This window comes from Monopterus albus, unplaced genomic scaffold (genome assembly GCF_001952655.1).
Source record: "Monopterus albus unplaced genomic scaffold, M_albus_1.0 scaffold122.1, whole genome shotgun sequence".
In the NCBI taxonomy this organism is placed as follows: domain Eukaryota; kingdom Metazoa; phylum Chordata; class Actinopteri; order Synbranchiformes; family Synbranchidae; genus Monopterus; species Monopterus albus.
In genome coordinates, this window is record NW_018128002.1 from 1,115,411 (window position 1) to 1,129,956 (window position 14,546).

At 41.0% G+C, this 14,546-nt stretch overlaps 1 protein-coding gene across 3 annotated transcripts in view; it reads left to right on the forward strand.

Annotated features, from left to right (window-relative positions):
• The window catches only part of tjp3 (tight junction protein 3), a 24,708-nt gene that overhangs the window by 637 nt on the left and 9,525 nt on the right, over window positions 1-14,546 (forward strand). The window contains exons 2-14 of one of the 3 annotated variants that reach the window (XM_020612309.1): window positions 6,798-6,854; window positions 7,921-8,045; window positions 8,186-8,288; window positions 8,401-8,677; window positions 8,786-8,889; window positions 9,370-9,559; window positions 9,762-9,831; window positions 10,278-10,354; window positions 10,585-10,666; window positions 11,104-11,244; window positions 11,484-11,587; window positions 12,440-12,524; window positions 13,261-13,337. In XM_020612309.1, the coding sequence (XP_020467965.1) occupies window positions 6,807-6,854; window positions 7,921-8,045; window positions 8,186-8,288; window positions 8,401-8,677; window positions 8,786-8,889; window positions 9,370-9,559; window positions 9,762-9,831; window positions 10,278-10,354; window positions 10,585-10,666; window positions 11,104-11,244; window positions 11,484-11,587; window positions 12,440-12,524; window positions 13,261-13,337 (1,483 nt within the window). In that variant the 5' untranslated portion in view covers window positions 6,798-6,806. Of the gene's footprint in view, window positions 1-6,797; window positions 6,855-7,920; window positions 8,046-8,185; window positions 8,289-8,400; window positions 8,681-8,785; window positions 8,890-9,369; window positions 9,560-9,761; window positions 9,832-10,277; window positions 10,355-10,584; window positions 10,667-11,103; window positions 11,245-11,483; window positions 11,588-12,439; window positions 12,525-13,260; window positions 13,338-14,546 lie in introns of all 3 variants that reach the window. The other 2 variants (XM_020612308.1, XM_020612310.1) reach the window with 2 other exon arrangements.

Below are 14,546 nucleotides of genomic sequence, written 5' to 3' on the forward strand. Positions count from 1 at the left end.
TATATATATGTAGCCACGGAGTTAACTTTGAGCGTAACAGGCAAAAATACATGAATAGAATACTTTAATATCAGTCTACCTTCCTTACTCACTTTTATGTATTTGTTTAATTGTTTATTGCGTAATTATATATCTTTCTATACCTGTCAGCTGCAGTTGTGGTTTATTGAATACTTGGTTCTGTGGTTGAGCTAATTTACTTTGGGTGTTAGATGGCATTAAATCACGTACCTGAAAAAACTTGGATCCAGTTGATTTTTCATGACCTGGATGACTGCGAATCTGCACGGATAAATCACGTAGCCGCTCTTTTTGTGTGCTTGTCTACGTCTTTTTTTGGTTGTGTGGATACATTTTGGTTCAAAACCATTGTTGTAAGGACACTTCGGACAGTCCTAACAACTTCAGCCGGCGATTTGAGGGTTAGGGTTTGTGGTTTGACCTGTCGATGGTTACAGTTTGGGTAGGGGGGCTAAGGAATGCATTGTGTCAGAGAGTGTCATCGTAACTGTGCAAAGAAAAGCGTGTGTGTATCTTTGGATTGGTGGCTGTCAGCTCCAAGCCCTGCTGTGATCCTCCTCACCTTACTGGTTCTGCCACACATGCTGGTTTCTACCTGCCTGCCAAAGATTTCACAATAGTTTCGACTCTGCATTCCCTCATAGTTGCGTCTTCTTCTATCAGTGTATTTACTGAGACACTATTTGACTAAGGATGACCCAGTCCACTGAGACTAATGCCTTGCTGTTCTGGATAGTTCCCTGCTCTCTGTTTGGCACCTGACAAATCAAAGGTCTTCCTTACACTGGTGCCAGGTAAACGCTAATGCTGCTATAGAGCAGTCCTCCTCACTGATGTTTAACATTGTCCATGCTGGTCCAGTACACAGATATTAAAGGGATGGATACCGCTGTACAAATGGTATGGGAAAATCTCTAATGATATATTTTGTCATCAGTAAATCACATTATATTGCTCAACACTAATGATATCTTTAATGAAAGCATCAGGTACATTTATTGCTATTATAATTTATTAACACAACTGGCCTTTGCTCACTGAGGTCTCATCCTTTAGGTTGTTAATAAGCTCCATTGCCCTACAGGTAGTTTGATGTTACACCTAGTGTCCTTGTTATTGCCTTATTTTACATTACATAGTAACAACTCACACATAATAGATAACATTTTAACAACCAAACACATAAAACTGTTTGCATTTGTATCATTTGTGATCAGTGTATTTTCACATAACCCTAGTGAAGGCTTCTGTGTAGGAGCCCAGGTAGCTATAAAGTGGGTGTTTGAAATACTTCAACACTGTTGACAGTGCATGAGTAGCTTGACAGTGAGTGGAGACTACAAAGCCCTTTTTGTGTAACTAGAGCCACTCTGTGGGCTCAGTAAAGCTCTGGAGTATTTGTCCTTCAAAGTGCCATATTTACACAGAGAAGATTTGCCATTCCTCATTAGCCACTAACTATTGTACACTGAAGCCCATTCAAGGCTTTCTGTCATTAATATTTATCATGAATAATGCATCGGTCAAGCATTCAAGTTGTGTACCAAACTTAAAGTAGGCCTCTGTATCCACAGTGTGATGGAACAAGGTGGAGCTGAGCATTAGGCTTTAGTTTAAAATGAAAGCGATGTAGAACAGCCTCTGCTGGCATCGGCTGGAGCCAGGAATGAGCGACTGTTTACCAAGTAGAGGCGGCACACCTTTGCTGAGTGTTTGTTTTAGTAACAGTAGTGGTTGGAGGCCGTGCTCTGTTTTCTTCAGACCTATTAATTATTCAGGGTGTGGTTCCCTGGCTGACCAGAAGCCAGCTGTCTCACCTGGTTAACCCCAATCTAAGGACTCGTATCTATTGCAAAATTTAAAATCCTGACCTCAGTCTGTGGATGGAAGTTATGTAGCTTAGAAGGTAATGCTCTGTTTTTGTGCATCCTTCTGGTAAATGCTCCCTCCTCTCTGTTAGGTTATTTCTTAGTTAGATAGATATGGATTAGAGATCTGTTGTCTATGAATGTTTAGTGCAGACAGGGTGACTAGTTTGCTGTAACTATTCAGCCTGCAGTGAGGATTGCAGGCACGCCAAGGTTACAGGAAAAGAGCTTTTAGGGTCAACTGTAATGCTAGTCTTAATATTTGTCTTAAAGTGTAAGGTTATGTCCAATTGTTTAGATACACACCACGAAAACAACAGTCACGCACCTTGACTTTTCCTCATGTTTGGGCTAAACGTTATGGCAGCTGCAAAGCTTGCGTATCGGGTGGCGTCACGGTTTGACGCCCCTTGTAGCATGGGCTAGCCCAAAAATGATTAATATTATATAGGTTGTTGGGTCCAGGGTTCCTCAGCTTTCTGCTGCCTGCGCGCAGGTAGAAGGGTGAGAGAGCTCTGGACGTGTACTGTGAATTTTACCTGTGATCCTCTGAATAAACCAGCACGGTTATTTTTTATAAAATCTAAAGCAGTCTCTTTCGTCTCATTGAGAGTTCCTGGTTTGAAAGAACCGGAAGAAGCTACACAGAAATAATAGCTTATATCTCATACATGTTGGGTGCAAGTCACAGTGACTGTAGTCTTGACCAGGCAGGGTGCTGATAATCAGTCAGACACTGCAGCACACCCATGCTTCAGGGCATACAAAAAATGTAGTCAGACACTGCAGCGCGCCCATGCTTCAGGGCATACAAAAAATGTTCATCAGTGAGAGAGCGATACCATCAGAGCTCTGTGTCACCACTGTTTCCTGATCCTGAAATACAGAAAGGTCTGTGTAGGAACCTAGGAAACTTGACTCAGGGCAGGCAGACCTGTAGTGTAGCAAACACCCCATCAATTATTAACAGCCCAGCACTCTCATTCCCCTGACATAACCATAGCAACCAGCAGCCTGGGACCTGCTCTGTTGTGTGGGAAAAGTTAACCAGGACGCTCACATACCACTGACGGTGAGAGGAAGTGGACCTATCTGACTTAATGAACCCAACAGGAAGGGAATAATTAAGGATACAGATCATAACTGGAGTGTCTGACACATAACCCGATGTTTGATGCAAAGGAATGTCAATTTGTTGTTGTTTGTTTCCTTGTTTTCTAAGTTGAATGATTTTAGGTGTCCTCCTGCTGTGGCTTCTTTCTGCAGATTGTTTGGCTTTTTGGGAGATAGGCGTCTAGACAGGCGTCTATCACTGACAGTTTAAGATACACACCACTGAGCCATCTGGAGTTTAACGTGTGTATCAGTCAGACTCAAGTGAATGAGTGTTTTTTTTTTAACCAGAGGAAGGCGTCAGTTTTGGTATCATGAATCTGATGCAGCGAATTAAACTATTGAATCACTTTGGCTCTGTGCCTCCGGAGCCTCCCCCACTGCTGCTGGAGGTGCCTGTAAGTGGACAGATACAGTAGTACTGTTGCATAAGGATTCTCTGTGTTCTCCCTGTGTGTTCTTGTATTGTATTTATTTGTATTGCACTAGATTGCAGTCATTCTTTATAGCAACAGTGACATTATCATCTTAATACCTTATTAGGCGTTGTCAGCATGTTTTCTCTTTGAGCTTTAGGCAAGCCCACAGAAATTCATTTTTAATTTTAGCCAAAATCCCAATATTCACATTTGCACCAGTCATTTGTTTATTCATCAGTTATTCAAAATACATAAAGTCATGTGTTTAGAATTTGGGTTAATCCACCAAACCTTTGTGGTCACAGCTTCAGAAAAGCAAAGATTGGAAGGCTGTGTTTGCTCCATATTCTTTTAAAATAAAGCCAACATGACACAGAACTTTTGATACTGATTATAAAAAAAGATATGAACTTATAGAGTTTATTTTTGACAAACGTGCAATAGAATTTCTTTACATTTTAATCTAAAAGGATAAATTATACACAGACGCACATTCAACAAAGCATTAATGTACTGCTGTTTCCTTTTGTGCAGCTGCCAATATATGCACTAGTAACAATGATAAGTTATTTGCTATAATATTCACCCACCCATCAGTTTAGCTAAAGCAAAAATAAGTAAAATTCTGATGTGTTGTGATAAACATTATTATTTGACTTTTTAATAAACAGCTATTTAGTTGATTAACTGGGACAAATAGGCCAGCTAACAAAATAAATGTTCTTTAAAGACCTACAAATATGGTCTGTTGAATTATAAAATTTGTATCAAGCATAATTGTATTGGAAAAGTCAATATACTTTTAGTTGAGGGTTGGAGAAAGCTGTGATAGAATGTGTTATTTTCAGTATAGAGAGATGTGTTTTCATACTTGCCAGCTTTGAATTTTGCAGGACAAGGGGTCAGTTATTCCTGACATTTTCATTTCACTTGTTTTTGGTGCATAATCTTATATTTCAAAGGTCAGGTTTTTGATATCTGAAATGATATCACAGTAGGCTGTATGCCTAGCTACTTTTCTGATATTTTTCTAAGAGGGTCTGCAGTGTGTGCAGCAGTGCAGCTCCACCTTAATTCCATGTTTACCAAAGGGCACTGGAGTGGGCAAAGGCTACAAGGGGAGGAGCGCTCCAGGTGAAGGCTCCTTTTCTCCCTACTGAGAGAAGAACACGGCAGCTTTTCAATATACAAATCATTTCAGTGGAAGGATCGGGTTTCTGCTGGACAGCAGCCGTCACCCATACAGAGCTGATGTGAGGAGAAAACGTCCAGCGTTGGATGACTGTTGGATCAGTGATTGTTTTGCTTTTATTGTTGCCATATGGAATATAAAGAGCTGGCTGTTCTCTGAGCGCCGGAGGCCGCAGGTGTTTTGTATAGCTTAGAAATCCTAGTGGGAAATGGAAGTAAGGTTCAAAGACCAAGTGGTAAGTGAAGAGGGAGGGATACAAAGCATTGTTCTTCTACTGTCCCACTGTGTTTATCTGCCTGAAAGCACCTGTTAAAGTGAACAAGGGACACAGGTTATTACTGATCTGCACAAGTCTTCTGCAAAATGTTTCTTAAAGCTGAAGACACAGGAGTGCAGGCTGTGGGCCTAAACCAGACAGAAAGTCACTGTCAACTTTCTCTGTGTGGACAGTTCTTACTTTCTTGGGTAAATTTAGTTTGATAAATGTGACATCAATCATAGCTGCACCAGTGTACCTGTGATCCCCAGTGGGACAGCTGGGAGGTTGTCTTACAGTCTTGTTGGCTCTTTGCTAGTGCAGCCCTTTGATTCAGCTGTTACCTCTGCTAACTCTGGTTTATTATCCTCATTAAACTTGTTTCCTCTGGATGAGGTTTTGATCGGGGGAGACTCTCTGCACACATGCTACTGCTTGGATACTTTATCTTACATTAACTTATGTTTTATTAATCATACATATTGAACAGCCTCTTTCAGTAATGGGCTATCATACTCAGTTGTGAGGCCTGTTTGCTGCTTTTCCTAAATGCCCTATAGCTGCAGATTACTGCAGTAAGGCTACAGTTTCAAACAACATAAAAGTTTATGATTAACATGTTAAACGCCTACTGCACACAGCTAAACCTGTTTTCATACATTTTTGTGGTGATCATTGGTGAGAGTTCTGCTCATCAAAGATTAGTGTGATTTGCTATAACAGACTATGGGTGGGTTTATCTCAAAAGAGTGTGTTTGCAGGTGAATGAGTTTTGTTTTTTAGATTATGTGTTTCAGTGTGACAGGAAATGATACAATACTTGTGTTTCAGCTCAGTGAGTTGTTGTCATGTCATCAATGTCAGTGCCTTGTTGAACAAACTCCAGCATGTTGTTTTTAAATCACTCGACTTCAGCAGTACACCTCTGTGTCTCTGACTAGAGTAGCTGGCTTTACTCGTTCTTATTTCAGCAGGCTTCTTCCTCACTGAGTAAAATATAGTACATGGCCAGCCAGCACTTTGTTTGACTTGGTTTTTAAAACAGGTAGTATGAGAAAAATGATAAGCACAAGAGACATGTTATGTTAGTGAAGCCAATAAAAGTTCATGGTTTGCTGTGTTCATTAGTGGTTAATGTAAAACTGCCATGGGGAGAAAAAGTACTGGTTTTAGGACAGAAATGTACATGTTTGCTCAAGACAGATGAAGGAATAGAGGAGCGTTTATGTAACAGAGGGTGGGCTCCTCTTACACTGCTGTCATGACATCTTTTCTCAGGTGACCTCATAGCTAGGCTGGTGTGATTCTAACTCTGCTGCTGTTAATGACTTGTGAAATCATAGCAAGAAGGTCCCATAAAAGTTTGAAAGTTTGAGATTTAACAGCGAGTCCAGTTTCCTAGAGACCATATCCAGTAACCAGCCAGCCAATTATTACAGGCAAGTTTCACAGTTTCCTAGAGACCATATCCAGTAACCAGCCAGCCAATTATTACAGGCAAGTTTCACAGTTTTCTGACATTTTATAGACAACAACTGATTGACTTATTAAATAAATAAATGTAAGATTTATCTATGAAAAAAAATCTGATTGTCTGCAGCCCTATGTGTGAATGTTTTCTATTGTGTAAACTCAGTGAATAGGCTCCGAGTGTTGCACATTGTCAGCACCACAGGGATATAAGAGCCCCTCCTCCATACCAGTCAGGCAGGATTGAGACAGGTGAGAGTATGCTGGGATCAGGTTGAGTCATACGCACACTTCCTGCTCAGCTCAGGCTCAGCTGTTCTCCAAGTAAGAACCTGGGTTATTAATAACTTATGATTTAATACTCTCAGGGTTAAATATTGATTTGCTGAAGCATAGAATCCTTCTCATGGTTGTTGTGTGTGCGTTGATGGTGTACTGTACATTTTTTGATTTTGCAGAAACCAGGCATGGAAGAGTTAACAATATGGGAGCAACATACAATAACATTAAACAAAGTAAGTGTATTTTTTTTTAATTCATATTCTGCTGTTCTTTATTTCAGAGTTAAATGTCAGGGGTTATGATGAAGACACTGCTGTATGTTATAATTTACTTAAAATATTTCATGAAGTTCACTAGGCACTAAAGTAAATCCAATGTACAGACCATTTATCTTTGGTGCATTAGTCTTATTTGTGCTCAGTGGCTGCATCAGTGCAGAACTGAATTTCGAGCCTCGACGGACCTCATGCAGGCAGTTTCAGTATCGTTTTTGAGGGTACTGTGCCAGATTTACTGGGGTAGCGCTGGAGTGTTAGGCCTCTCAGTTCCACGGTACAGACTCCAGAAGGAATTCAGAGTGACACGCCTTGCTGCACCCCACTGCACCATCTGCCTTGTCACGTCCTACTGAACTCTGCTGGAATGTGCTCGTCTCCCTCTATCTACAGTCTAAATTGTTAAAATTTTTCGATTTAGTGGGATATAAGACTGCAGTGTTTATGTATAAAGCCAGGAACAATTTATTACCTGGTGGAATTCAAAAACTATTTAATGAAAGGGAAGGGGGATACAATTTAAGGGGTCAGTTAAATTTAAAAATTCATGCTATACGTACAACCAAAAAAAGATTTTGTATTTCCATAAGTGGGGTAAAACTATGGAATAATTTAACTGTGGACATGAAAAATAGTAATAGAATTGATGAGTTTAAACATAAATATAAAGGTATGTGTCAATCAAGATATATGTTTACTGATTGCAAACCAATGATGGTAAGATGATGTCATGGGGTAGGACTGGATAAGTCTGACTTCTTCCTACTCCATTCAAGCATGTACTAGGTATAAGCAAATTGATATTGGATTATGTGTATGTGTGTTGTCATATCAACTGTTTTTACATGCTTGAAAGAATAAATCAAATCAAATCAAATCAAAATGACTTCTAAATCTCCCACACTCTACACACCTACTTTCTGCATTTTTTGCTCTTCATTTCATTTTCCCTTTCATGCACTCACTGTCTTTCTTAGTCTGTTTAAAAGACTTTTTTTAAAATTTCATTCTCTCAATGTGACAGGATTCTAAGGTGGGTTTTGGTTTTGCCATATCAGGAGGCAAAGACAAGCCTCGTCCAGACAACGGGGATACGGGTGTTGTGGTGTCAGATGTGCTGCCAAATGGACCGGCCATGGGCCGACTGTTGTAAGTTGACCACACTGACATGATTGTGGAACCTTTTAAGATTTGACTGTTAATATAAATAAACACATCATCTGCATACATATCTAAATTTTCCCTGAACAACAAAAGCTGACTTCTTTGTGTTTTCTTGTGCCTTACAGCAACAAAGACCAAATTGTCATGGTCAATGGAGTGTCCATGGAGAATGTAAACTCTAACTACACCATTCAGACCCTCAAGACATGTGGCAAGACTGCAAACATAGTAAATACAGCACACACACCACCTAGAACACCTCAAGTACCTCTTGTCTGTGATGTATCACTGCACATTTGTGTGTCTAAATGTCCGACCCTGTCCATTTTTTCCTCTCTAGACAGTGAAACGCCCTCGAAAGATCCAGATCCCAGCCACCTCCAGACCATCTCGGGCCGCCTCCCAGTCAAACCTCCTGGACCACGACAATCACAGGCAAACGCGGCGCTACTCTGACAGCAGTGACAACCGAGATGGCAACCGCTATCCTGGTCATAGCCCTACGAATGGGCAAGCAAGTGCACCACTCCTGATGTCGTCCGGCTACAAGAGGCTGCCATACCAGGACTTCCCAAGCAAACCAATCAAAACTACTCTGGTTAAAAAGAAAATCGCAGATGGTAAATGCACATGGGGAAATCACTAATAATGTAAAATTCACACCTCTCATCCTTTCTGAAGTGCTAATTCCTGTCTGGATTCTCATTGTCTTCCTCTTTGTGCAGAGTATGGACTGAAGCTGGGCAGTCAAATCTTTATCAAGCACATGACAGAAACAGGCCTGGCTGCAAAGGAAGGCACACTGCAGGAGGGAGACCTCATTCTCAAGGTGAGCATTTGACCAATTCATCTGAAACTGTAATATATATATATATATATAGGAGATCTACTGTGGATTTTTTTGTTTGTTTGATTTTGCTGAAAAACATAGAAGAAATCCTCTGGATGTAGTTTTAGGCAGAAGACATTTCATCTCTCATCCAAGATGCTTCATCAGTTCTGTCTGACTGGTGGTGAGCAGGAGGTATTTATCCCCCTGGGTGGTGTTTCAGTCCTTCCACAGCCAACAATGCCCCCTAACGACTGTGTCATTGTGGTCTCAGTCCTTTGGTGGTCTCAGTCCTTTGGTGGCCAAGAATGTCCTCTAACCCTGACTCTAGTCGTTAGGGTCAGGTATCGGTGAGAGTCTGTCTTTGAACCCTCACATGTGGACCGACGCCTATTGTCGTGGAAGCTTTCTAAATCCATCAGTAGTATGTGAAGGAAGGTAATCCTCAGTTTGTGTTAATTGATTTATTTCCTTTGATAGATCAATGGCATGACGACAGAGAATCTATCTCTGCTAGAGACCAAGCACCTGGTGGAGAAGAGCAGAGGCAAACTGACCATGACAGTGCTCAGGGATGACCGCAAGTTCCTGGTCAACATCCCAGAGGTGGAGGACAGCGCCCCCAACAGCGAGAACGACCGCCGCCGAGACAGCAGTTCCGAGCTCGAGGGTGAGGGAGGGAGAGAGGGAAAGTTTAGGCACTAATTGTGTGTATTATGGACTGAGGTGAGAGTAAAAGCAGGTCTGCTGAGAGGAAAGACACTGGTATGAAGGAGGGAAAATAAATAAAGAAGAAATAAGTGTAGAAATCATTGAGGGATTTGCATATTTTTTGGGCTTACTGATTGTAGTTCTTTCCTGTTTTCTCTCAGACATTTCAGACATTGATGTCCCCACTCACAGAGCATCTCGTCAACCCACCAAAGACAAACGGACACGCAGGCAGGCACAACACCCGGCCCACCACATAATAAAACCTACAGTATAATAGACCTATTGAAGAAGCATTGTTGTGCACCTATAATATTTTGTTTTAGTTGTTTTTTTACAGTGTAATTTGCTGTTTCACCACTGATGTGTTAATTTCACTTTCTGTCCACTAGGCCATTTTCCATGTCCTCAGTCGTTAAATTGTGATTTGATTTTTAATAGTAGTTTATGTTTGTCATTTTCTCAATGTGCACTTTGTTGTCTTCCATGAAGCCCATAAATGTAATATATCTAGAGCAAGCAAGCAGATGGTGAACACTATTAACAGTAATATAATGCTTTAGGCTGCACTTTGTGGTTTTCACGAAGTAAATCCTTATTTGGCTTTCTGTAATGGCTCCCCTTTCCTAAAAGCACTGAAGAATATTTATCTCTTCTTCTTTGTCTTTTTAACCTAGAATGAGAGCTGATCCTCCTCTTTCCAAGTCTCGGGATTCATCACCCATACGGTCAAAAGCTTATGCCCCTCGCCGAGGTCAGTCCCACAGAGAGTCACTCATTCATACCAGTAAGAAGTTGATCACATAGTCAGACAATTGTATGACCTGTAGAAACATTCAGCCATGTTGAGCTGTGACTGCTACCGTGTTAGCAAAAATCAGATGTTTCTGTAGTTGTTGTAGTTGTAACACTGACAAGATGTAGGTAGGTACATAATAAAAACCCATTAATGACATTTCCAACTGTTGATCATTGGCTTTTCAGTTCCATCTGAGTCGGAGTCTGACCACAGCGCCTCTCCTCCGACTGTCAACCCAGACATGAGGGATCAGCCCACCAAATACAAGTCAGTACAATTATTTTATCAAGTTGATAAATGGAGATGTTTTAGATGATATTGTTTATTATTTAGGAGCTTGCACCCCAACCATCATTTGTTTATTTTACAACCATCTTGGGTAAGTTCCCTGGCTGCTGCAGACTTCTAAAACCGGAACAGGAGATTAAGTATTTTTACAACATATTTGAAACCCTTTAGATGTACAAAACACAGAGGTCAGGAACTCATTTTTTCTTCCTGTGTTTGAATTTGGTTATCCATACAGCTGTGGAGACATTTTGAGATATTTATTTTATTTTTAGCCTTTTAGGAAAAACAAACTTGGAGTAAAAATTAATGCTTTGAGCCCTCCATTTTACTCTGTTGAAACTTTCTCTTAAAATATTGTAAATTCAGAAATTAGCATGTAGGATGCTAAGATTGTAGTTTTGCTCTTTCTGCAGAACTCTCTCCGGTGTGTCCACCCTCCCCAATGCCCTATCCTCTCCTGTATCTACCGGTTCTCGCCCTCGTAGACCGGTGTCGGAGTCGGACTCGGATCGCAGTGCTTCTCCTCCTCCTCCTCGTACGGACATCAGATACAAGTAAAGACAAAACTTGTTTCAACTCCGGTGTTAAACTTGAGAATTTGATGATTAAAATGCTGAATAACAACATGAAAAGTGAAATCTCTTCAGTAGGATTAAAGTGTGCCAGGAGCTGTTAAGCACCTTTAAGATGTTTGGTCCAGACACAGCAATGTTGGAAAATCTTGTGTTCCACCAGATTATTTTCTAACAGTGTTTTTTTTTTTTTTTTTTTTTGTTCTTGTTGTTCTGCGCAGAGTTCTCCCTGATATACAACCCCCAACCTTGAAAGCCACTCCCATCGATGTTCGTCAGGAGCAACCTCGAAAGCTGAACTCTCCTGTTAGAATTCCACCCCCAGGTCAGCACACACATACATGCAGAGTTGTGTTATCCTGGCTTCAAGAGACTTGACATTGACTTAGATTCATTCTCTGATGACCTACCCACTTATATTTTGGCGACTTGCTTTTTTGTCCCCTTAAGGACATCAAATCTCCTCAGTGTGACAGATTTATGTCCCCACAACATGAGTAATACCAGCTCCCCAACACACACATACAAACGTCCAGCTTCACTGTGATGGTACATATCCGGAACTTTGCCTGATACCTTTTTGACAATATTTGCTTCATCTTTCCATGTTTGCTGATAAACGGATGTCAACAGACAAACACAGCTTGCGTCAGAGCAAAACACAAAGTTCTCTGTGCAGTATTTTCATGTTAAAATGGAAATCACTTTCCTCTATTTTATACTAGTGGTGTGATTTTTGGCCTTGTTGCTCTAAAAGCATTATTCTTGTAAGTCCTGTTGCAAATAAGATTTTTGTTTTGTACCACAAAGTTTTCATGTGTCATGAGACTTGATGTCTCACATGTAACAGGCAGCATAGAGGCCAGTGGCAATTAATTACACTTATCAACTACAGTTTAATAATTGTTGCAAACATATTAAAGGGTCACTTTATCTATGAAAACATTGAAATGAAATGAAATGACAACAACAAAAAGGAATGTCTTAAATTAAATGTTTAAAAGATTAAATATAAAGCAGTACATTTGTTAATTTTAAAGACACTGTGTCAGGTTAAACCCCACTGGCACAAAGCAAAAAAAAAGGTAGAAAACAATTCTTGTCATTTAACACTGCAGCACAGTGAAAGCTGTACTTATTGCACTTTTAAATCTACCATATTTTATGTGTTTTTCAGATTCTGAGTCTGAGTCGGACAACAGCTTGGTGCCTCCTCAGAGGCAGAGCACCTCATACAATCAGAACTCTCTCAGCAGATACAGGTACAGATGAAGGTCTGCTGAACACAAACCTCCAACTCCCCCTTACCCCTCCCCGAGGCCCAACAAGATTTCATGGACTGGAAACTGTGCAGACTGTATAAGCCTGTTCTGTTATTAATATTGGCTTATAGCATGTTTTTGTTTACCTTTAAACCTTAATTTGCCCCTTTCTTCCGTTCTGTCGTAGGACTTTATTTGAGACAGTCATTTAGTACCTAAAAGCATTCTATAGCCTTTGATTTTGCTAGAATTTTGTTTTCTACCGTATACCAAGTGTTTGTGTTGTTGTTTTGTTAACCAATAAAATAAAAGTGGCTTTCACTAAGCATTTTCCTTTCCTGTATGTGGCTAAGTGTTGAATAGATGGAGGACACTTAGTAGTAAAGTAACTATATTCCAGTCAAACATCTGTACAACATTTTCCCAATTTACTGATCAGTTTTTGAAAATCTGCATGTTTTATACAGCCTGTTTAAAATTCATAGTAAACCTGAGCTATAAGATCGAGCAAGACATAATACTGCTGAATGGTTAATGTTTGATCAGTCACAAAGCAGTTAACCATCAGAGAGCAAGAGCTTCCCTCAGAGATACTAAGGTGAATATTCAACCTTTCAGTGTCATGCTCTCATCATTCATCATCATATTAGCCACAGGTACCCCCCCACCCCCAAACGTAACTGAGATTTGTTGTCTTCCTTCTCCTTCACTCCCGCCTCCCTCTCTTCTTTTCCAGAGCACTGCCACATGTTGCCCTGCAGCCCCAGGTGGAGCCGCCACGATGGAGCGTCACCAGCAATCCACCTCAGAAAGGTGTGTGTGTGTGTGTGTGTGCGCGCGTGTGTGTGTGTGTGTGTGCGTGTGTGTGTGTGTGTGTGTGTATAAAATACAGTGAGGAACAGAAGTATTTGAACACCCTGCGATTTTGCATATTCTCCCACTTAGAAATCATGGAGGGGTCTGAAATTCACATTGTAGGTGCATTCCCACTCTGAGAGACAGAATTAAAAAAAAAATTCAGGAAATCACATTGTATGATTTTTAAAGAATTTATTTGTCTTGCACTGCTGAACATAAGTATTTGAACACCTGAGAAACAGCAAGAATTCTGGCTCTCAAAGACCTGTTACTGTGCCTTGAAAAAGTCCACCTCTACTCCACTCATTAATCTAAATTAGTAGCACCTGTCTGAACTCTTTAAAGACACCTGTCCACCCCACAGTCAGTCAGACGCCAACTACTACCATGGGCAAGACCAAAGAGCTGTCAAAAGACACCAGAGACAAAATTGTGGACCTCCACAAGGCTGGAAAGGGCTACAGGGCAATTGCCAAGCAGCTTGGTGAAAATAGATCAACTGTTGGAGCAATTGTTAGAAAATGGAAAAGGCTTAAGACGACTGTCAGTCTCCCTCGGACTGGGGCACCATGCAAGATCTCACCTCGTGGGGTATCACGGATGATGAGAAAGGTGAGGAATCAGCCCAGAACTACAAGGGAGGACCTGGCCAATGACATGAGGGGGGCTGGGACCACAGTTTCAAAGGTCACTGTAGGTAGAACACTACGCCGTCATGGTTTCAAATCATGCATTGCACGGAAGGTTCCCCTGCTCAAGTCATCACATGTCCAGGCCCGTCTGAAGTTTGCCAAAGACCATCTGGATGATCCAGAGGAGGCATGGGAGAAAGTCATGTGGTCAGATGAGACCAAAGTAGAACTTTTTGGTCTAAACTTCACTCGTCGTGTTTGGAGGAAAAAGAAGGATGAGTTGCATCCCAAGAACACCATCCCTACTGTGAAGCATGGGGGTGGTAACATCATGCTTTGGGGGTGCTTTTCTGCGAAGGGGACAGGACGTCTGCACTGTATTAAGGAGAGGATGAATGGGGCCATTTATTGTGAGATTTTGAGCAACAACCTCCTTCCCTCAATCAGAGCATTGAAGATGGGTCGTGGCTCATGACAACGACTCAAAGCACACAGCCAGGATAACCAAGGAGTGGCTCCGTAAGAAGCATAT